The 22887-nt window shown below is 43.6% G+C and overlaps 1 protein-coding gene across 1 annotated transcript in view; it reads right to left on the bottom strand.

Moving 5' to 3' along the window:
• Window positions 1-4194: 4194 nt before the first annotated feature.
• Window positions 4195-22887, bottom strand: part of foxo3b (forkhead box O3b) — a 41420-nt gene continuing 22727 nt past the window's right edge. Inside the window, exons 3-4 of the mRNA XM_034580808.1 lie at window positions 5503-6977; window positions 4195-4806 (exon numbers count right to left, since the gene is read on the bottom strand). Of these exons, the coding sequence (XP_034436699.1) occupies window positions 5532-6977 (1446 nt within the window). The 3' untranslated portion in view covers window positions 4195-4806; window positions 5503-5531. The remainder of the gene's footprint in view (window positions 4807-5502; window positions 6978-22887) is intronic.

The following is a 22887-nucleotide window of genomic DNA, read 5'->3' on the forward strand; positions in this document are numbered from 1 at the left end:
GACCTCATTGTTCAAGTACCTGTGATTATCAGGCACAGTGACACACGTTTTATTTCCTTGTGTGTTTTCACCAACAGTTGCTGAAGTAACCAAAACTGGCATTAATCCTCTTATTGAACACTGTTGAAATTATATCCATCCATCGTCTCCATCGTGTTTCCGAGCTCGGGTAGTGGAGGACACCAGCCAAGTAGAGTTTTCCAGAATATACCCTCTCCCCAGCTGATGACACTGCGAACACAGAAACCTGCTGCGTTAATGGTGGAGATCATGAGTTACTGGAATGATATATTTTGGTTGTAGGCCGTCTTCTATACTTACAAGTTTCGTGCTGATCATCTTACTTACATCATATATATATAGTGGACTAATTGTGGCATTGAATTCCATTAGCGGGGCCTCACTTCAGAAACTAATTTAATGAGAAACCATGTTTTCATTAACACTCTTTTGTTATTCAATAATATATATTAGTACATTTTCCCTAAGAAGATAAAACAGATGCTCCAATAAGTGTCTGAAGTGCAGTCTGAAGATATCTTTCAAAGTTATGCAGGAATAACATTTTTACAAAGTCACTAGACATCAAATCCTTACTCTGCACACATAATTACACACTCACATAAACTAACATGCTAACCTGGAATAGATTGTTTGTATGACAGCAGGTTGGCCGGAGGTAAAAGTGTGTATTGGTTGTTCTGAACAAGGGGAGGACAGGAAGGGGAATAAGGAGCAGACTGTCAGTGCAGCGGCCCGGTCAGGGTCAGAGTTCATGTTTTCTGCGTCCGTGGGAGGTTTCAAACATGCAAGTAAAGACTTTGTAGAGAAACTTCACAACACCCCAGATCTGACTGCCCCCCCGTTTCTTTATGTTTCGCAACAACCAAGCAAAAGCACCCAGCCCAGTGTCAGGTATCAGGGGGTTGCTGTGCGTCTGCTCTCGCTTAATGCTGCCTCACACACAACAAACATTGTGCAAGAGGACTTCCAGGAACTTGAGAAGAACATGGTTGTTGTTTGGCTGTTTCGATCCCTCCAGACTGACACGAGAGAGAGAGATTTATCTTCTGGAGGGAGTGTGAGGTTAAATTTGTTCATGCACAAGACACAAACACACAGTTGGTGAGTTATCTTGTGAATTAACAGCACATGTGAGGCAGATGGGAGCTGCTGCATTTTCTTTGCTGGGCTGGAAATTCCTCTCGTGGCAATACGAGCTGTTAACTTCTGTATAACTTTTTGTATTCATGCAGCAATTCAAAACAAAATGAGTTGAGAAGGACACGGAAAGGGTGTGGAGCCTCACCAAGCTTTATTTACATGCGCGCCATTTCTTATACAAACTAGATTACAATTCAAAATGGAATACACAGGAAAAATACCCACTAACATCAAGTCGAGAAGAAGCAAGATTAATAAAGGGCAAAGTTCAGAGGGTGTATGGATGGGAGCTGGACTGGGCCTCTTTACAAGGATGGAAAAAGTTCAAGATCATGAAAAGGAAACGTCCAAAAAGGTGATTAAGGTATCTAGTGGTATGTCTCTCCTATTGTTTTTATTGTTTTTTTGTTTTTTTTCTCAGCATTAAAGTTGCACGTGTTGTGCTGCAGGTGTGTGTGTTGAGCACAAGAAGAGAAGACCTGTGCTTCAATGAAGTAGTAGCACTGACTGACTGTGTGGAAGGCCTGCTCCACTGTGACTAAACTATCTCCCCGAAAAAGCCAAAAAACGTTTGAATGCACTGAATGTACAAAATGTAAGCAACACTCTCCTGCGATTGAGATCCCCTTTGCAGTTTATCAGGGATCGATAACCCCTCTGTAAATAGAAGGGATTAGAGCATTCCCTGGATTCACCTTGTCAGTCTTCACAGGAGGATTAAAGCAATATTCTGCACAGTCAGTGTAGATACATTCAAATGCTTAGCAGTTCGGGTGATGGCTCAGGATTCCCCCTACCCCCCCCAAAAAACAAACGAACAAAAAAACAAACAATTTTGAAATGTGACATGATGTAGGAAATTCCAGCTCATTGTCGTGGTGATGCTTCAAACGTGTCAAGTTCATAACTAGCGGCTCACTGAAAGCACCGGGACGTGAGCCGACTCCACCCCAGGTGGAATAAAAACAAGTGCGAGGCTGAGGAACGTCCGTTAAAAGAGGCCTTTCCCCGTGTCTGCGTCAATGTTCACACACTTGTAATAATAAACCCCTCGAATGCAGGAGGGTGGTTCAAGTGCTGCTCTGTAAGCCCTGATTTAAAAAAATTGAAACAGAGTGTGCGTTTGATACAGGGTCCTTCTCTGTGTTACAATTTCTGTCGAGGGACGGCACCATTGGCAGGGTCAAGGGGGTACAGCTAAGTCATGCACTAAACCTCAGATAGCACAGTAGATCATTCTAGGCAACCATGCACGCGCACGCCTCTCCCTTGGCCTCAAGGTGATATACACACATCTGTACACTTTATACACAGTGGGGCACACACTTCATGTCACTACCCCAGACAGAGATGGGGTACCAGGGTCTCCAGATGCTACATCAATGGTGCGTTCCACCATTTTCAAAATCTGGTTCAACAATTAAATCACTGGTAACAGTGTTCCCTTCTACCTGGTTGTTCATTATTTCTTCAACTTAACCTTTAGAGGTATCACAAAATCCAAGGGTCCAATACTACACGAGTAGCCTACATAAAGACATACAGCGAGTATATATGCATTTCACACAGTTCATAATGCATAAATACATGCATGCATACAGTCGGCTGTGCTGTATGCACCATGAGGGATAGTGAGGGGTTACACATCCTTGTGAGATTAATTCAACAGAAAATACACAAGACAGATACACACACACACACACACTCACACACACATACACACACTCACTTACTCAGGAGATACAGGAAGTCACCTGCAGGAGCACCAGGCGTGTCCATGAGGGGATGTGTGTATGTGTGTCACGAGTCCGACAAGAGGAGAAACGGCTATGACAGCAAAACGAAAAATAACAGACCGCGTGAAGTCTGACATTTATCTCGCTTCCTCCTCTTCATCGCAACGGCCAAAAGTTCACAGGATACAAGTTCACAAACACAAAGCATTACTGTTTTTTTTTTTTTCAATCAAGAAATGTTAAAATACCATTAGAATGTGACTTGATGTTATTTAAACGGGAAACCTCCCTTTCCCCCCTGAGTGATTCTATATATATGCATAACAAGCCCCACAAGCTCATTTCAAGAAAACAGCAGAGCTTAACACAGATCCCTGGTATTATTTTTTTCTATCTATGTAGGTGACTGGAGTATATATATATATATATATATATATATATATATATATATATATATATATATATATATATATTAATATATATATATATATTAATATATATATATATATATACACTGTATATGGGTGTGTGTGTGTGTGTGCATGTGCGTGCTGTGATTTGGCTGCCAGCATATCCTACTGTTTGTTTCAAGTAATTTGGCAATATACAGAGATAGCTTATTGTTTTTACTCGAGAAACAAATGGCTTCTAGAGGAATGAGCCTAAAAACCCTGCTCTCGCCGCCATCTACGGATTCAACCTCGCCGTGCTACATGTGGCTGCAGCTTTGGGCTTCTGCAGGTCATGGGTAGAAACAGGAAAAAACAAACAAAATAACTAAATGCACGGCTTGCTCTCAGGACAGGATTCAACACTGTTTACATAGCACCTGTTATGGTGTGGAAATGTTCACAACCCTCGGACACAGGTATTCATTTTGGCTACATCATATGCTGTGATAAACGACCTTAACAGAATTCACCAGACGCGAAGAAAACAAAGAAAAGACTGACAATACCCCCCACCCCCCCACCCCTTCCTTCTTGAACTTCCCACTGCCCTGCACTGTACAAATATCCACGATGAGATTTTCTTCCTATAGTCTTTTTAACATTTTTTACAGTTAGATATACACAAAAAAAAGAAGAAAATATTTTGTATTATGAAGCTAATTGTAATACAACCCTCAGTATGCTGCAGTTTATTTCAAGCATGATATAAGAACTAAACGGGTCGTGCATGGCGTTATATCGAGAAAGTTTAACTTCTACAGTTCTGGGATCTTGCAAACTGGGGCAGCGTGTAAGTTTGTCTGTATGTGTGTGGATGTGTGGCTGCGCAATGAGTAACATACTCTATTCCCATCTTTTCATTTTATCAATACACCAGTTCTCTTTGTACAGACATGTATGATGCAGAAACAAAACAAAAAAACACTGAACATTTAAAATCACTAAGTGAGAACAGAGGGATTTTTTTTCAACATAACACGTCCCAGGATTTACACCACATAACTTCTTGATTTTTTCACTTTACACATTTTCTACTTTTTTAATATCTTCAACGGGAATAACTGCACTGTGCACAACTTCCATCTTTGCTTGATATTTAGTCCTTGTATTCCACCTGAAACCCCTTCTGATAGGCAGAGTCTCTTTGATATCAACAGACTGGGTGTCAAAGGAAAATTGCATAACCCTAAGATTTGTGAGTTCATTGTGATTGTTTGACGTAGCTTTCCTTCTTTTTGTTGTTGTTTCACAGGAGGCATTGAGGGCTTATATGTGCAGCATCACTAGAGTCTGTCAGATCGCTCATAGTTCACCAGTGTGGGAGCAAAGGTAAAGCTCTCAAGAGGAAGTCTTCTTCTGTAAACATAGGGTTTGTATTTTACGTTGTGCTGATGGCAGGTTTGGCAAAAAGGATGTTGTACATCTGATCTTCTCTTGCAGTACACAGTTCAGACCTGGGGAGAGAAAGAGAGTAGATAATTATTTCTGAGTACCTGTGCAGTACCTCAAAACAATCTTAACTTAATGTCAACCATTTCTAGGGATGCATCAATTAGCTCTGTTGTAAAACTGACCAGGTCATCACCAATCCACTGTACACTGTTAAGTTGCAGTGATAAGTGAGTGCTCCCAGTCACCACTGGTGCCATTACAGCCACAAAGTCAAGCTCAGCTCACCTGACAGCTACAGCAGCTGATCTCAAAGCCAGCCCACATCGGCTGATGGCTCAGCTGACTACCTTCCATGTATTCATTGGCAAAGCTCAAACAAGGCTCCTTATTTAAGCTGCTTCAGCCTACCAACCCCGGCTGCTTCCTCTGCAAGCCATTTGCAACCCACCTCCACCCCAGCTCCCCCCTTTTCATGTTGTGTTTGATTTATTCAGTTACATTTCTGTAGTCACTGATGCCCTCTCTGTTCCCTTTGGGGGTCTTTCTGCTGCTCTCCCTGTCTTAAGCTTTCCATGTAGGCACATGGAAGGGCAGGGAGGTTCCAGAAAAGAGCAATACCGCCAAATGTAACTTATGCAGATGCAAATGAAGATTTCTTTGACAAAAGGGGTCCTGAAATACTGTATCCCTAATTCCTACATCTAAAAAGATATGCTCACCTGTTCTCACATACCACATTAATTTAAAAACATACATACCTGCTTTGCTCCTTCCTGGCCTGAGCATATCAGCCAGGTACCCGGCTCTGGGAGGTCTGCTTGGTGCTAGTGAAGTTGCTGACTCCGTTCATGTTGGCCAGAGGCTCAAAATTAAAGTCCAGGCCATCTGCGTCCATCAGCTCATTCCTGATGATGGAGTCCATATCACACTCCAGGCTGCCGTTGAACATGTCCAAGTCCAGGTCGGTGGGAAAACGGTCCTGACAGATCCCCCCACTGCTGCTGATTGTTCCATTCAGGAAGATCGAAGTGTCGATCTGCATGGAGGAAGACCCATTTCCTCCCAAGGGCGAGAGCAAGAGCTGCTGCTTCGCATTAGCCAAAGTGTTAGCCTCATTGGCTAGGTTCAGGCCTCCGTTTAAAGATCTCAGGGAGCTTTGGTTGTGGTTGTTACTCTGAAGCAGCTCAGCTTGGCTGCCCTGAATTCCTCCTGTGGTTCCAAAGGTCATTACAGGATCATTGCGTAGCATGAGGCCACGGCGAGAGTTCTGGGAAATGACGGCTGCAGCGCTGGCCTGTGACATCAGCGGGTCAGACTGTGTCATCATGACATCACTGTGGCTGTGGCTGTCGGAGTTGAGCAGGTCTTGTAGTGTCTGGCTACCAAAGCGAGACATGCTGATGCTGGAGAAAGAAGTCTGCTTGTTCTCCTGGATGGTCTGCATGGGGGACGGACGTAGAGAGGAACTTGCTGTGTGGGGGCCGAAGATGGAGTTACTGTAGCCGTTACCTCCACCATTAGAAGAGTTGGACGGTGGAGAGGAGGCGGTGGTAGGTGAGCCTAAACCGGTGGGTTTGGACCCAAAATTGAACCCTGAGGAACCATTTGGAGGGGTCTGGCTGGGAGAAGTTGGCACCAGGTTGATGTTTTCCAGCAACTCATCCATCAGGTCATCCGTGAGTCCATCATTAAGGTTCATTGTACCTGCCAGGTCTGCCAAGCGGGGCAGCTCAGCTGGCGCGGCTGTCCCATTTGTCGTGGGGATGCTAGGAGAAAGGGCTCTGCCAGGACTGGAGTAAAACATAGGCGAAAGAGGGGGCTCCTCATCGGGCACCTCATCTAACTCTGGGTTGGCCAGAATTGGTGAGAGGCGACCGCTTACAGTGCTGGCATTGGAGTTTGTACGGGAGCGGAAGTCTGTCCAGGCATCCAGCTCCTCACTGCTGCGTGACGTTGGGCTTCCGGGCCACTTAGAGAGACCTGAAGGACTGTCTCCACCGCCTTCACCAGCTGCAGCGGCTGCAGCTTGCAGGGCTGCCTTCTTCTTGGCAGCACGGCCACGGGCGGATTTGGTGTACTTGTTGCTGTTGTCCATGGAGACTGCACGGCGGCGAGGAGCCTTGCCACCCTTCCCTCCTTCTGGGTTGATCATCCACCAGGAACTCTTCCCTGTTCCTTCGTTCTGGACCCGAATGAAACGGCTGTGGAGGGAGAGGTTGTGTCGGATGGAGTTCTGTAACACAAGAGAGGAACAGAGGAGGTTGTGGTGAGCAATGTGTGCAAAATACTTTAGAAGCAATTTCACAAACAATGACTGTCATCAATATTGATCTGTTGTACGCTTTCTATCCTGTTGCCAATAAAACATTCAATGAATACGCCTCATCAAATCCAACAACACTCATCCATAAACCACCCACTACCACTGATTCTACAGTAGCATAAACAGTTGCTCTTGGTGACTAGACACCCAAAGCAAAAAGCCCATTGTTTCAATTGTTTCACTAAATATAGACAGGAACACAGTAACATGCAGCAGCATTTAGTGCTGATGTCTGCATTGTTCCCAGTGTAGCTTTTGTCTTGTGAGTATAAAAGAGAAAAGAGCAATAATGGTCTAAAATCGAGCGTCTGCCCGATTATGAATGATACATACAAAGAGCTAGTGTTGCGTAAGAATCACATTCTGTGTCAGATCATGTGTGTTTGTGCACCCCTGTGTGTGACTCATGGCTGGTGTGTATTGATCAACACTGAGCTCCTTCGTTGTGCGAACCAAAGAGGCTCATTGTTAGGGAAGTGGTGCCCCTGGTAATGATCAAGAGTTTTACTCGCAGCACAGAGCTCTGCTGTATGTACACACTGAAGGTCAAAACTGTGATAGAACAACCCTGTTGAATCCTTTGTTGCCTCGCTGCTGCCTTTGTTTACATAAATAGTTATCAGACGGATAATCTTCTACGCTGAAGATTTAGCAGTTTTACACTTAGCCGTGCTAGCAGTGTATCTAAGTAACTTTCTTGGTACCTAGAAAATGAAGCCTAGAGACTTTTCCATTATTTCTTCTTTCACAAACATAAGATTGACATTTGTGGTTTGAGTGAAATATCCAAGCTGCTGCTGTGAAAACTCATTCATGTTCAACTCAGGATGGTGGTTTGGTTCATGACCAAATATTTAGCTCCTACAACATTCCCATCAGCCTCTGTTGTGTTTCATGCTAATGAGGAAGTTTTGGCATGCTAACACAGTAAACATTACACCTGCTTTACACCAGGATGTTATTTCTGTCTTTGTGACAGCATTGCCAGATGAACAATAATTATCATATTTGTACGATCATTTTGACCGATGTCTGATCAATAATGAATTATGTACGATAATTTGATCATTTTGTGACATCTCTTCTCACATGGCGTCTTTTCAGCAAATGATGCATGTTGTGATAATGAACGCCTACATCTGTATTCATGATGATGAACGTGACTGTCGCGTTGTGACACCGTGACTCGCATTTCGGGAGCTTGACAAGTCCTTCCTGTCTCATGTTTCAAAATAAGAGCCTTGTGCACTATTGTTTCTGTGCACTAAATCGCTTCCGAATCTCGACACAGCTTTGATTCATCTGTAGCGTCCCATTCTACTCTGGTCACGTACAATAATTAGGGAAAACATTAGGGAACAACCAGATATTTCAGTTTAATGTCACCAAAGTGGATTATACAAAAACCACAAGAATAGACACAAAACTAAGAAACAACTGTTTCACAAAGTACTATTTAAAAAAAAAGAGTAGGCCTCGTAACTTTTAATGTTTAAAGTTATTATGGGTTTCCATTTGCACAATATAAAGCATTCACATGTCACTTAGTGCCGGTTAAAAGAAGAATTGTATGTTGTGAGCTCTGGCTTTACAGTTATTTAAGTCTCGAAATTCCAACCTCACTCGGTCTGTAAATTATACCCATGCACATACACGTCCATCTGGTCAACCCCCCCCCCCCCCTTCACACACAGACACCCACACAAACACACACATGCAGCCATCTGGTTACTCAAGAACACAACATTTCATGGTTCTTATATGACGCGACAATGAAGACGCACAAATGTTGAGACAAATATGCACATATGCTCAGTTACATTCTCAAGTCTCGACTCAAAGAAATGTGACTTATTACTTTTGGGAAAATTACGAATCTGGATATGTGATTATGACCCGACTTGTTTTTGCGAGGACACTTTCTTCTTTTGCTTCCTTTCCTTCCCACTCAAGACCTTGTTGAATTCATTATTTTGCCTCAGTCTCCTTTCTTTCCATACCCCCTCCTTCTTCCGCAGTTTCTGTTGTTTCACAAACACGTAGCTCTTATGGGTCCTGAGGGACGCTGGGGCTATGCTATATCCTCTCGTATAAACAAGCCAACCGCCATCCACAACATGCAAGCATTTTTCCTTCTCTGTTTTCCGGCTATGTATATTTTTACTCCCTGAAAGAGAACAGATTTCAGGGTTCAAACCGGCGAGGGCCAACATTTTCTCGTTTTTGTGGGAATCACAATATTGTTTTCCATGAAGCAGTCCCGTCTTTCCTGGGCAACAGTTTACAGACAATCTGGTCTGGATTGTTATTCTGGTCAAAAGCAGTTCAATCAGAGAGGAGACAGAGTCGGTTTAAGTTACATTTCTGAACGCTACGCTGGCAAGTCGGATCTCTGGGGCCAAACTGAACCTCTGACCCATTGTGAGTGTGTGTGTGTGTATTTGAGTATAAACAGCATCTGTGTCTTGAAATACAGTTTTGAACTTGGAGCTTCTAGAGTCTTTTGAGAGCAAATGCAATAGTCAACTCTGCAGGACTGTGTACTGTTTGTAGCAAGAACTGTGCAATAGCAAATCCATAAAAAGCTGCAAGTAATGGTGACTGGTGTGTGCATGTGTGTGCAAGTGTGTGTGCGTGTGTGTGGGTGTGTTCTGTGAAATGAGGTAAGATGAGAAGAGATACCAGGGAGACCAGTGTTTATCCGCTGCCAGCATCTCTTGAGGCATGACGTAATGCTGCTTTATTACTGAATATTTTACAAAAACACACACAGGCTCACACACACACACACACACACACACACACACACACACGCTCACACACAAACACAATCGCTAAATATTTCCAGCTGCCAGGGACATGTAAATAATGGACGGACTTTGTAAAGGAAAGAGGAGAACTTCTGGTGGGATGAATGAGAGCAGAATGAATGGAATGTGCTTTTCCTTCTCTCGCTGCTGTAAACATGTACCTGCCAGAACCTGACACTTCATCAATCCTTCCCCCCACTCCGTCCGTCCTGTGCTCTTTTTATCCGCTCTAACAGAACCACTTGTTGAATCTTTCTTTTCCGTGACACCGCTCGCATCCGCCAAATGTCAGGTGCGATGATTCTCGATGTGATGCAGCGGCAATAAAAGGAAGCAGGATGTATGCAAGTAAAGAAAAAGTGATAAAAGGGGAAAAATGGGTGGCAAGTGCAAGTGTGAGTGACGGTGAGAAAAGAGGGTGGTTGCAATGTGAAAAAAGGAAACGTGTGTGGTATAAATCGGTTTAACTGTATAGTTGCAGCAAATCCTCCAACTAACTAGATGCATACACCCTGTTATTCTGGATAAAACTTACATTTCCATGATGTGTTTTCTGCAAATCCTATTTTTCTCGTTTTTTAAATGTCAAACACCACAAGCAGCATTTCATTTCACATCCACCGTATGGGTGCATGGAGCAGAATGAATGTATGCTCTTTGTGTGCATGTGTCCATGGCCCTTCTCTGTGTGAGTGGGAAACTGTATGCTTACTGCTGTAGCTCCTCTGGGGTATTCCCAAAGCCCATTAATAAAAACAGCTCACTGAGACAGCAGCTATGATTCATAACTCCTTCCATGCAGCCACAAGAGCTAAATAACACACATGCACTACTACAGCTTGCAGCGAGAGCTTTGCGATGGATAATTACGCTCTTCACGCTGGACGGCTACTTCTACAGATGTTTTAGTTCCTCTCTTAGCCTTATTTTTCCCTCCTTCCTTTTATCAGACATCAAATAAAGGGCCTAATTAATTGTTTTCTATATCCATTAAGTTGCTTAGGGGGCAGAGCGGTTCATCCACAAAGGGTCCGCAGGTTCGATCCCAGTCTCTCCCGTTCTTGGGGAGAGACTGAACCCCAAATTGTCCCTGATGGCTTTGCCGACAGTGTGTTTGTGATGTGTGATGGAGAAAGTGCTGCACATAGATGCACTGAATGATGTGAATGATAAAAAGGTCATCAGAGTGGTCAAAGCACCAGTATAAATACGAAGCATTTACCATTTCACTGCTGCTGCTGCTTTACAAAACTAGAAAAGCTGAGAATCAGTCGTTCATGAGACCGGTTGTCCAGGTTCACCAGGGTTACATTTTTGAAGCCATCTAACTCAAAGTAGCCTGACAAAGCTGAACTTGCTTTGTAAGACGGGCCCCAGCTGTATGCGTGTGTGTGTGCGTGTGTGTACGTGTGTGTGTGTGTGTGTGTGTGTGTGTGTGTGTGTGTGTGTGTGTGTGTGTGTGTGTGTGTGTGTGTGCGCACCAGCTGCGGCCAGAGCCCAGGAACACAGAGGCCTTTTTGTCCATCAGCAACATGTGGGAACAATTAATCACTGTCAGCAACCACGCTAGGAATCTCTCCCTCTCCTTTGTCTCATTATTCTGATTTTTTGGAGGTGCGTAGGTGGGAACTCGTATTTTTTGCATTCATGTAAATCTGAATGTAGTAGGTGTGTGCACATTTTTTTAAAAAGAAGGTGTTTTAAAGAGATTTTCAGGCGGCTCTGAGGGAATTAGATCAATTTATTACCACAGATGCATGTTGTAAATGTGAAGAAATTTACTCCCACTAGGTCATTCAGAAGCAAATCCCTCTGATTGGTGCAGATGATTCTAAGGATGCTCTCTAATTGGTTGTAGCTGTGCCAGTTTCAGCTGCGGTGATTGGTGGATGGAAATTGATTTGCGTAGCCAGGCAGTGCAGAGCAGGGAGGGACTGCACAGTGTTGCCAGTGTATTTCATCACCCAGCTACAGCGCATATCTGAACTCAAATGTATGAAATGGCTCGGTTTCACGTCATCTGGTTCTTCTTGTTTGTTGAAGCCTGAGAGAAACATTTTTACTGGTCACACCTGACCTTCCTCACCTCTGGGAGTGAGGAAATACCCACAGAAAACACACACGCACGTGTACAAGAAACTCAGCACCCAGCTCTTCATGTGCTGTACTGCGGGGAAAGTGTTAGGTCAGAGGGTCACCGTGTCATGGAGTCAAGAGATAGCGCCGGGTCAAAGGTCATAGTGCTTTGAGGTTGCAGCTCTCGCCTCATGCGCCCTAGACCCTCCCCTTTGACCTTGTTTCACTGCCATGATTGGACAAACTCTGTGACCTAAGCCTCACACCTCTGGTGTACTTAACCACCCGCTGACACCATGTGTGTGTGTGTGTGTGTGTGTGTGTGTGTGTGTGTGTGTGCGTGTGTGCGTGTGTGTGTGTGTGTGTGTGCGCGTGTGTGAGTCCTGGCCAAACATAACCGCACTTTATCAGTCATTATGTAAACCAGCACTAATTTGAGTCTAATGTCAACAGTGGCCGCTGCTGGGTCAAGTAGACAAGTTGTGCAGCATTAGTTACCATTTGAGATGAGGGACGGACGATGGGCTGCGGTTAGAATGAAGCTCTTCTGTCCCGTGTGTGTTCTTTCTTTTTGGCCAATGTAAATAAGATGAACTTTGTGCAAAGAGGTGACAGGAAGCGTTGGAAAAAAATCAAGAACAGACACGACGAATAGAAAACGTTCTCAAGGCTGGACAGAGTCAAAGGAGCTTGTTGTTTTGTTTTTATATACGAGAGAAAAAGATGAACAGTTGTGTTTACTAAACACGAGCAGAAGATTTGCCAAAAATTCATGTAATATTTTACACGTGTTCCTCTTATTTGGAAAAACAACAAATCCAGGAAGAATCCAGTGAGCTTGAACTCATGTAGTTAAGTATCTAATGTACATAAAAGTGTATAACTATACCCGGGAAACAGGTTGTATTTGGATTTTTTTTTTCTTCTCACACCTACTCAAAACAGACACAAGATTTTTGTTAAATACTGTTAATAGTTAATGGTGCACAATAGTATATACAGATGTGTAACTACTCTGTATTTGGAAAAAAATCCACTGATAAATAAAAATACAAACTTCTTGGCTTTTACGGGATATACTGTAGTTAAGGGGATTTTACATGAAATATGATCTTGTATTAATGTTTTCCTCGAGGATTGTGATAATGTGTTGTGAGGTTTGAGGTGCGGGCACAGACAACATGCAGGTCTCTGACACGTATGAGGCAATTTATAAATAAACAGCCCGGCTGGTCTACGTTAACGCTGCAGAGAGAGGATGGTTATTTATACTGTGACCCTGCACAAACACACACACACTCACACACACACACACACACCCACACCCACAGACACACACACTTGGTCTGGGTTCCAGCAGCCCTGAGCTCTGGACTGCAGACAGAACATTCCATTCTCCTCAATCATATGTGCGTTTCCCTGCCAGCGGCTGGGTGTCTCTCCCAGATTGTGTGTTTAACTTTATATTTATGGGTGTGTGTGCGTGTGTGTGTGTTCGTGTGTGTGTATACGCTGGATGGGGATCTGGAGCTTGGCAGGAGGAGTCCTGTTACACCTCATTCTGCGTATATTGCTGCTTGTACTCGCCCTGCTGCTCCTCGTTTTATGAATTGATTAAGGTTTTCATGGAAACACAAAACACACACGCACACATACACACACACAAAAACCCGCAATCACACACACAATGCTTTCCAAGAATCGTGACCTTGTTCAATCATGAAAAAGCCCCCTCTTGTCAACGCAGAGACCTCACTACTGCAATGTCTTCCTCTCCCTCTCTTCTCCCTTTGCCTGGATCTAGTGTTGTGTAAGGCCACATGCTCAAAAAAACTCCTTATTTACTCTCCTGTTTCCTCCAATCAGTTTGCCTGAGGTGGGGGAGTTGGTCGACCCATCCCACCTCTGAGAGCCAATCAGTGCTCGCCGGTGCAAAGGCTTGGTTCGTCACGTTATCCTGGAGCGAGGCGTCAGTGGGTCAGTGTGTTTTGATCAGTGCTGTACGGTCACCTCAGTTCCTATAGAGCATGTGGCTCATGGTCACGGTGGGAAATTCGATACACACAGACACACACACACACACACACACACTGGAAGGAGGATCAGGGGTATGAAAAAACAAGAACCAGCTGCTGTGTGGGAAATACATCACTAGATATCCTCATGATTTGGATCCAGAAAAAACATAACAAAATCATATTTCTTTCTTCAAAGCGAAAAAGATAAAAACTTGAGATGAGATAAGGTGAACACACTCAATGTGCGTTGATGCACATATTGTTTGTTCCAGTTCAGTACAGCTTTGCTTTGGGACGACACAGGACGTCCCCGCTGGGTTTTATCAAACCGAGTTCCAGGACATAGAGTCCTTAAGCCACGGAGGAGCTGCTCCTGCCAAGAGCAAACACACGCACGCACACACACACACTGACAACAGAATCATCTCAGCCAACACAAAGAGGACTTTTTGTAGACACATGCGGATAAAGTTTATAGCGCATGGGTCTAATATTCTGTCATGATACGTGTACTTGTGGCAGGAATAATCATTTGGATCCTTTCACTCATCTGGAAATTCAACTTAGAAACTATTTCAGACCAACAACCAAATACAAAAGTCTCCGTTATCTATCCAGCTAATAAATACCTGGTACATTTAGCTTCTTTGTCCCATTGATCCTTATAAATCCTGTGATTTTTTTATTTCGATTGAGCTTAAAATGACCTACATTGTCTTTACAGTGGGAAAATTAGGGGTGAGCTTAGGACAATTTTATTATAGAGCCTGAATACTCTAACCTTTCTGTAAAATTAACAATTATCTTCTTTACTCTTCTTCATCACCCCCACCATCATCATCATCACCACCACCACCACCACCATCATCATGGACAGTTGTATTAATCAGGAAAAAACAGCTCTGGTATTGGTACTGATATCAGTATTGGTTTCTGTATCTGTATCGGAAACGGCAATGGTATCGGTATCGGTATCAGTATTGGTATCAGTATAGGCATTGGTTTTGGATCGAAACTGAAACAGAAAAGTGGTTCGGTGCATTTCTACTTTACAAGAATGTCTTTTGAAATGCCACTTTAATCTTCTCATGTGTTATACAAATTTTAAAAATACACTCAGGACACTCAGCCTATAAATACAGACGGAGAGAACATGTAATAATAATATATATCGTAAATCTGGTGATGAAGTGCTTGTGGATTTAAGTTTCATGAATGTTGTTTGGGTTTGTCGGTGGGCCTGTGGCTGACAGATCCTCTGCCCTGGCACGATGATGATGATGACGCCGGCGATGGCGGCGTGGTGACTTGTTGCCTGCCCTTTTTAAGAACTTGAAGTATTTCAACATGGGACATCTATAAATAGAGACGCACCAGAGGGCAAGTCTGCCAGCTGCGATTATCGTATTTAGCCTGGTTTATGAGCACGCTGATGACAGACGCACGCTAATACACACAAAAACACACGCAGTCCGGATGAAAGCACAGCGGTGTGGACTTGGTGGTGCGGAAAGTCCATAAGTACAGAGAGACAAGGGTGAAAAAGACAGGCCAACCACCAATAATCCCAGCGGTATGCCTTACAGAGCTCCTCTGTGTGAACAGGTGATTAATGAGACCTTCAAACTACGTGAGTATGAGTGCGTGAGAGAGCGAGAGAGAGACACAGTTAGATAAAGAGTACAGAGGGACGTCAGCGGGATAGAGAGAGAAAAAGAGGGCTCCCTTACTATCAAGACTAACAGGGGTGACTATAAGATTAATTACATCGCTATGTGATACGAGAGGCACAGAGGAGTGGAGGGATCGAGGGAGAAGGGGGGAGGGCACTATCATATCTAATTATCAGTAGGAGGAATGTTGATATTCCTGCGGGAAAACTTGGTGCAGGTGACAAGGAATACGTTTGGGAAATGAGCCCGTCATCCACACCTCAAACCTCAGACCTACGTCAAGGACGTTTATTTTTGGCATCTGGGAAATTCAAAGTAAAAGTCCTGTGCATTTACTGCAAAGACGATGTCAGGTGACTGGTGGCTGCAGAACTTCTAAGGCTTGAATGACAATGAAAAACCTTATCGTTAACGAATGACGCATACCCCCCACGCTGACACTATTTTCAGTTCACAAGAAAGTTGCTGCAGCATTGCTAACATACAATATGTCGGTTAAAAGTATGAATCACATCCATGACTGTTACATTTTTCAGTTTTTCATAACTGAAGCTAACATAGATACTTGGCTAGCTCTGTAGGAAGGCGACCTTTTTATTCTTAGTCCCAACTACAAAGCTCTGATTGGCTGATCATTTTTCCAAAAGCAAGAAATAGTTGTGGGTTCAACAACAGAATTTTTTGGCTAGTGTGATTCGTTTCATTTGATTTGGCTCAATTTTGGATCAACTGTGCAAGTATTATGAGGTATCTTATTCATGGCTTGTTCTTCAAAGCTGCAGCCACTGAGGCTCATGGGATGCGTAGTATTCTGAAGTGAAAGTACCACTCCTCTAATAGAACACCATTTGTACAAGGTTTAGGAGGAAGAGCTAAAGGTAGTTTTCATGGTGAATAAATTATTCTTGTGTATTTATGTGGAGGAACATTTCGGACCTTCAGCGTATGGGAAACGAGAAGAAAAAAAACCCATGGAGATTGAGATTGATACTTCAATAATTGAAGAAAAAGCGGGAGAAGAGGAGCGAGGGACAGAGAAGTGAGGGGACAGAGGGAGGAAGTGACGGTGGGGAAAAGGACATGCTGTTTTTATGGGTGTAGCTCGGGTCAGGGGTTGACTGAGGTTTATCGCCTCCCTTAACGCCAACTCTGCCCTGCCTGCATACTTGTATTTCCACTGAGGACCAGATTGTGTTCTACACAGAACAAAATGGCAGCGTCTGGGTGAACTGAGGACACTGATACACTGGAAATATGAAAAAGATTTATGGAAGACTTATGGAATACAGATATCAGACTAAATTACAAAGTAAAGCTGCAACAGAGAGTTGTATGTCATGAGTTTTTCTTAGAAGATAAAATTCAGTTCGGGTCACTTGCCGTAAATCTTCAGCACACACAGGAAATGACAAATGTATTTCTTCCCTGATTGTTATCTGTTCTTTCAGATCAGATCCTTTTCGCTTTTCTGACTTTTTTACTGTCTTCTGTTTCTTTGAACAGCTAAGCCCCTTTATTTTGAAGTCACCAATTCCAATCAGTATAACATTACTATACAATTACTGACAAAAGTATTTAAAAAAAAATTACAAAGCTTAATTGTATTTGAACCATCAGCTGAAAAGAGGGGACATTAGTGGTTCCAAATTAGAGTTTCCAAAAAGTCTTTAGATTTTTTTGTGGTTCTAATAAACTTTCAACATACTTTCACCATTTCATGGCCTCGTAAAATCTTTTAAATGAAACCGTCCTAAAGGGAAAACATGATTTTTTTGTTGAACTTCTCACAGCTCATGTCCACATTAAATCAATAACCTCTGACAAGCAGTCACAAACTAGACTTTGCTTCGATTTAAAAGGGCCAAAAGCCAAAAAGGTTGGGAACCGCTGCCTTACATAATCTGCAGGGAGTCAAATGTAAAAGATAACATTGTGCCGCCACGTGGGGCTGTCGACACGCAGAGGCATGATGTCAGGGTTCATGACAGTTGTATTTGTGTGTTCAGCCCAAATATGAGGAGAAATCTTACCTGGTGTTACCCGCACAGGTACAGTTGCTGGACTGTATTTGGAGTGACAGGGGAATGCAGCTAATGCTAGTGCTAACTTTAGTTCCTAGTACAAGCAATAGCTGGAATCAAATAACAGACACAGAATTTACTGTTTCACCGACCCTTTTTTTCTTTTAGGTTTGTCTCTTTAACGTACAGAAATGTATCGTATGCAGTTGAATCATTTTCAATTCGCACAGACACACATTTGTGTCTATTTGTGTTTCCCAGTGCAAATTTGCGTCTATTTGCGTCTTTGTATTGACTTTGTATGTAAATCCCGCTCACGACTAAAAAAAAACTACTCACACACACAACTTGAACACTAGAGGGCATATACAGTATTTGCTCATTACAATTTGCACTGGTGTTTAACTGTATGCTGATCAAATAAAGCTCTAGAGGATACACACACACCTCTGCCCATGTCTTGTGTGTGTCTGTGTGTGACACTGGGGTGCACTGCCTCTTTGATGCCATGTTTCCACAACACAGCCGGCCTCGTGCCTCCAGGATACAACCAGGTTTCACCTCCAGGACACAAATTGGGTCGGAGAAGCATCGACCTATTTTCTACCTGTTGACGTCTGCAGTTTAATAACCTCTCAAACCTTCAATCAACTCCGCTGAAGGTGAGCTATGATCTCATTCAAACAGATTATGCAGATAATAGCATTACAGATAATCATGTTGGCTAACTAAACAGTGGGCTACAAATCTAGTTGAGCTTGATTGTTTGGAACCAGCAACATGCTGTTTCTTGTTTGTGTGTGTGTGTGTGTGTGTGTGTGTGTGTTGAGTTGAGTGCAGCAGTGGAGTTCACATCTGGTCTGGATTAGTGTTGGGGCCCCACTGGTGTTCATGGGGCTCTTCACTCTAATGGTGCTAAAAACAGATACAGTACACGGCACGCACAACCACACACACACACACACACACACACACACACACACACACACACACACACACACACACACACACACACACACACACACACACACACACACACACACACACACACACACACACACACACACACACACACACACACACACAGGCCACTGATTCTTACCATATGTTGTACCATGACAAACACTTCAAGAATAGTTCTGCTTTATTGCACTATTTGTGTTTTGTTTTCTTAGTTTTGCCGATCACTCTTTGCCGTCATGCACTCGCCATGTTAACTGCTGGGAACTGATCTGGGAACAGTGTGCCGTGGCTAAAGAAAAGACATCTGACGTGTCAGGAAACACGAGCGGTCAGACAGTTTTTCAACAAAATCCTCAGGTTGGCTTAATATATTTTGAAAAGAAAATGAAGGCAAATCCTAAAAGTTTTAACCCTAACTGTAAACATCCATTTCAGTTTACAGATGGACGGATGGACAGAACACAGACAAAACTGAATTGTCTTAAAAACTATAAACGCAAGTCTTTTCTCCTGGTCAATTAAACCAACAATGGTGAGTTATGCTGCAGATGTTTTTGCATTTAATTTAATAGCAATTTCAGAATCAGTTTGACCTTTGACCTTGCTTGTTTAACACTGAACTACATCAGAACCAGCGAGAAGTGACTGGGAAAAGAAAAGTCTCAGTTTCTCTCAGAGTCAATTGCTCAGTTTAACTCGCCTGCCCAGCACCTCTGCACTATAAAGTGTTTCTGTGTGTGTGTGTGTGTGTGTGTGTGTGTGTGTGTGTGTGTGTGTGTGTGTGTGTGTGTGTGTGTGTGTGTGTGTGTGTGTGTGTGTGTGTGTGTGTCTGCTGATGTCAGCACTTCCAGGCCTCTTGTCTCCCTTCCTCCTACACACCAGCTGAGCAGCTGGAGAGAGGGAGGTGGTGGTGGAGGAGGTTTTTAAACTCACCTACACACTGACACAGAGTATCTGTGTCCTTTACGTGTTTGTTTTAGCACGGGGCGAGATCTTAACCTTTGCGAGGCAAACACCCAGCGGCAGAGACGGGCTGCATGCAGACGTACTGTTAAAACACACGTCGAGGGAGATTTTTCTCCCAGCAACAGCGAGCGAGCCTTCTTCCTCAGCTGCCCGAGACCCTGCCCCTCGGAGGAGTCACGTGACTTCCTGCCCGGAGACAAAAGGAAAGAGAGCAGCAGTTTGCCTTCACTCACTTTCCTTCTCCAATCTTACTCTGCATTCGACCATTTCTCCACATGCATTTATTACTTTGTTCAAGTTGCAAAAAGTTTGTGGCTCAACGTTTCCTTAAGACACAGCTACCAGACGTCCGGCCTTTCTTATAATTAATGCAATACAACTGAAATCATGCCAGCTGACTCACACTCTCACACTTTATCTCCCCCTCTCACCCCTCTGCTCCCCTCCCCTCACACGTCTGTTGTTATTGCATCACTTCCTGTGAATCTGATCTCACTCGTCTGCGGTGATAAAAACGTAGAAGATCCTTTGAAACCCTGGTTTCTACAGCAACACTATTGTTGCATGACCCTTTAACCCAGTTCACCGGTCTCTGTGTGCGTGCCTGTGTTTGTGTGTCCAATTTAACTATGCCTGATAACATGTGTACAACGCTGCACAGGAGTTTGTGTGCGTGCATGAACAAAAGTGCACGCCCAAGCTTTTGTTTATACAAGTCGACTTTGTGTGCGTTAAGCTTATTAATCATTGCCGAAGGAGATAATGATGATGGTGATGACAGTCACGGTGCCAAATTTGACTCTGCTGTGTCAGCTCAAATCTACACGTCCTCCTCGCTCAGCCATCAGCGTATTGTATATTCTCAGTTTATTGGCTCTCAGCTCACAATTTGTGGCTTTTCATCTCTATATATTACCACATTTATAATCAAGTAAATGTAAATGAAAGCTGCGGTTCAAATTCTGCAGCTTTTTTCTCCTCTATTCATAGATTTGACCTTTTTTCATGCAAGGTTCTTAAAAACCTTCACGATGTTGAAAGAAGAATTAAATCTCAATCTCCTGGATTCAATGAAACATTGAGGGACTTAAAACTAAACCCTCATTTCATCCGTGTGTGTGTGTGTGTGTGTGTGTGTGTGTGTGTGTGTGTGTGTGTGTGTGTGTGTGTGTGTGTGTGTGTGTGTGTGTGTGTGTGTGTGTGTGTGTGTTTGAGACGGGACATTAACTAACTAACCCTAACCCTAAAGAGAGATTTAAAACCACAGACATAGGCGGGCGCACTGAGCAGCACATGCCCACTTTCTTTTGTGCTTCTTGGCTGTTTTTCAACTTTCACACCTCCCTGGTACAGAGCACAAAGATCCTGCTCGTATGACACTAATTCTCTGTGATGCTATTTCCTCATGGCATTTTAACGTCAATGAGGTTATGTTTTTCTCCCCTGTCCATTTGTTTGTTGGTTGGTTTTGAAACAAAATTACACAAAAACAACTGAACAGATTTCCACGAAACGTTGTGGAAGGATGTGAAGAATTTGCATCAGGGGACAGATTTCTTTTTTTCTTTAACAATGTGATATAGGGGATTTTTGGACGTTTTCACCATTTTCCCAGGGAATAATTCATGGATCTTGGTGTAAAATAAATTTCAGACACATTTATATGATTGTGTAAAATTTGGTGCTGCTTGATTGAATTTGAGGGGACTGTTGGGCCTTGGTGGAGATATGTGCTCAACTCTGGGCCATTCTAGTGTTTTCATTAAAAAACATCAAATAGCAGAGTGTCGGAAAGTCTGTGGGAGAGCGAGGACATGCTGGAGGGATTTTGAGCCAGACTGCAATCAATTTTCAAACATGCACCTTTGTCCAAAAGGGACTCACCACTCCATTACTGTACTCTTTCACCTTCTTTCTCCGCATTACGTACATCCGATGACATCTTCCCCAATTGCAAACCCGGCTCTTTCTTCTATAAAAATGGATTGAAGCTAATTAAACTCATTATTTATCTTTACACAGTGAACGTTATTGTTGTTTTTCATCGCCTGGCTCAACTCTGCATACACACACCTCCTGTCTGTCGTCGCCGCTTGAAGTGAACTTCAGCACCATGGTGACTCTCTTGGAATTTCATTAGTGGCGTTCAAGCAGACTGTATATTGTTATTAAGTCTCGGTATTTATTTTTGGGCCCGAGTGTGGCGTGAACTTAAATACCCCCATGCTATGGGGGGGTTATTTGGGGGTACGAGAATGGGCATCAGGGACCCAGCGCAGAGAGGGTTCAGTGGGGACATGAGAGGCCCTCCTCTCCTTTCCCTCACTCTCGTCTTTGTCCCGGCTCTCTCAGGCACTCACAACTTAGTGCTCTGCTTCATACATGACAATACGCACACGCACGCACACAAACACACTCACTAATGTTCAGGTCAGCCTGGTATTTCCTTACACCCACTTGCATGTCGTACACACCCGAGGATACACACAAACACACACACAGTCAAGTGAACAGTGGCCCCTAATGAATCGCAGAGTGTCCCCTCCCCACAGCGTCACCTCGCCCTCCCGCCAGTCGAGCGCCCCCCCCCAGTACTCTGTATTTATATTGCCCTGTTATTAATAGACCACTGGCAACCGCACACAGCTACCCCCTATGTTTTCTGTGCATGTGTGTACAGTGTGTGTATTTATGCATGCGTGACCACCACAAGCTCAGTTTACTCTATTCAGCCACTGCGAAGTTTAAAATAGTAGTAAAGGGTCCTTATTTTAAAACAGAGGGTCATGCATGTGTGACAGGAAACGCTGGTCTCATAGAAGCAGGTAATCGGCTCGTCTATGTGTCATCAGTGCACTTCCCCTGACCTCAACTGGGGAAAAAATAAACGGCAGAGCACGCTTGACTACATATGTGAAGTTTCCTTTTCCATGGGAGGGTTCAGGGGGCATGGACGGAGACGGCCGAGAGGGTGTAGCTGTTCCCCGATCTCTTTAATCTACTGTACGGACCCATGAATGAGTCTCTATCGTCTGGTTTAAAACCCTCCTCCCGTTCCTCATTTTTCCTCCTTTCTCATTATACGTCTGTCCTCTCTCTTACAGCTCCCCTTTTGTGATTGGTTATCCTCCCATTCTGTCCCTTTTCCTCGCGCTCTGACATTCCCTCATTGTCAGTTTCTGTATTTCTTCTGTCATCTCCCACTCTTTTCTCTCCCGCTCTGAAAGGTCCTTTCTAAGTCAACTCTCCGCAACAAAAGCTGTATGGTGGCACCGACTGGCAGGAGGCCAAGA

This window comes from Hippoglossus hippoglossus, chromosome 24 (genome assembly GCF_009819705.1).
Source record: "Hippoglossus hippoglossus isolate fHipHip1 chromosome 24, fHipHip1.pri, whole genome shotgun sequence".
In the NCBI taxonomy this organism is placed as follows: domain Eukaryota; kingdom Metazoa; phylum Chordata; class Actinopteri; order Pleuronectiformes; family Pleuronectidae; genus Hippoglossus; species Hippoglossus hippoglossus.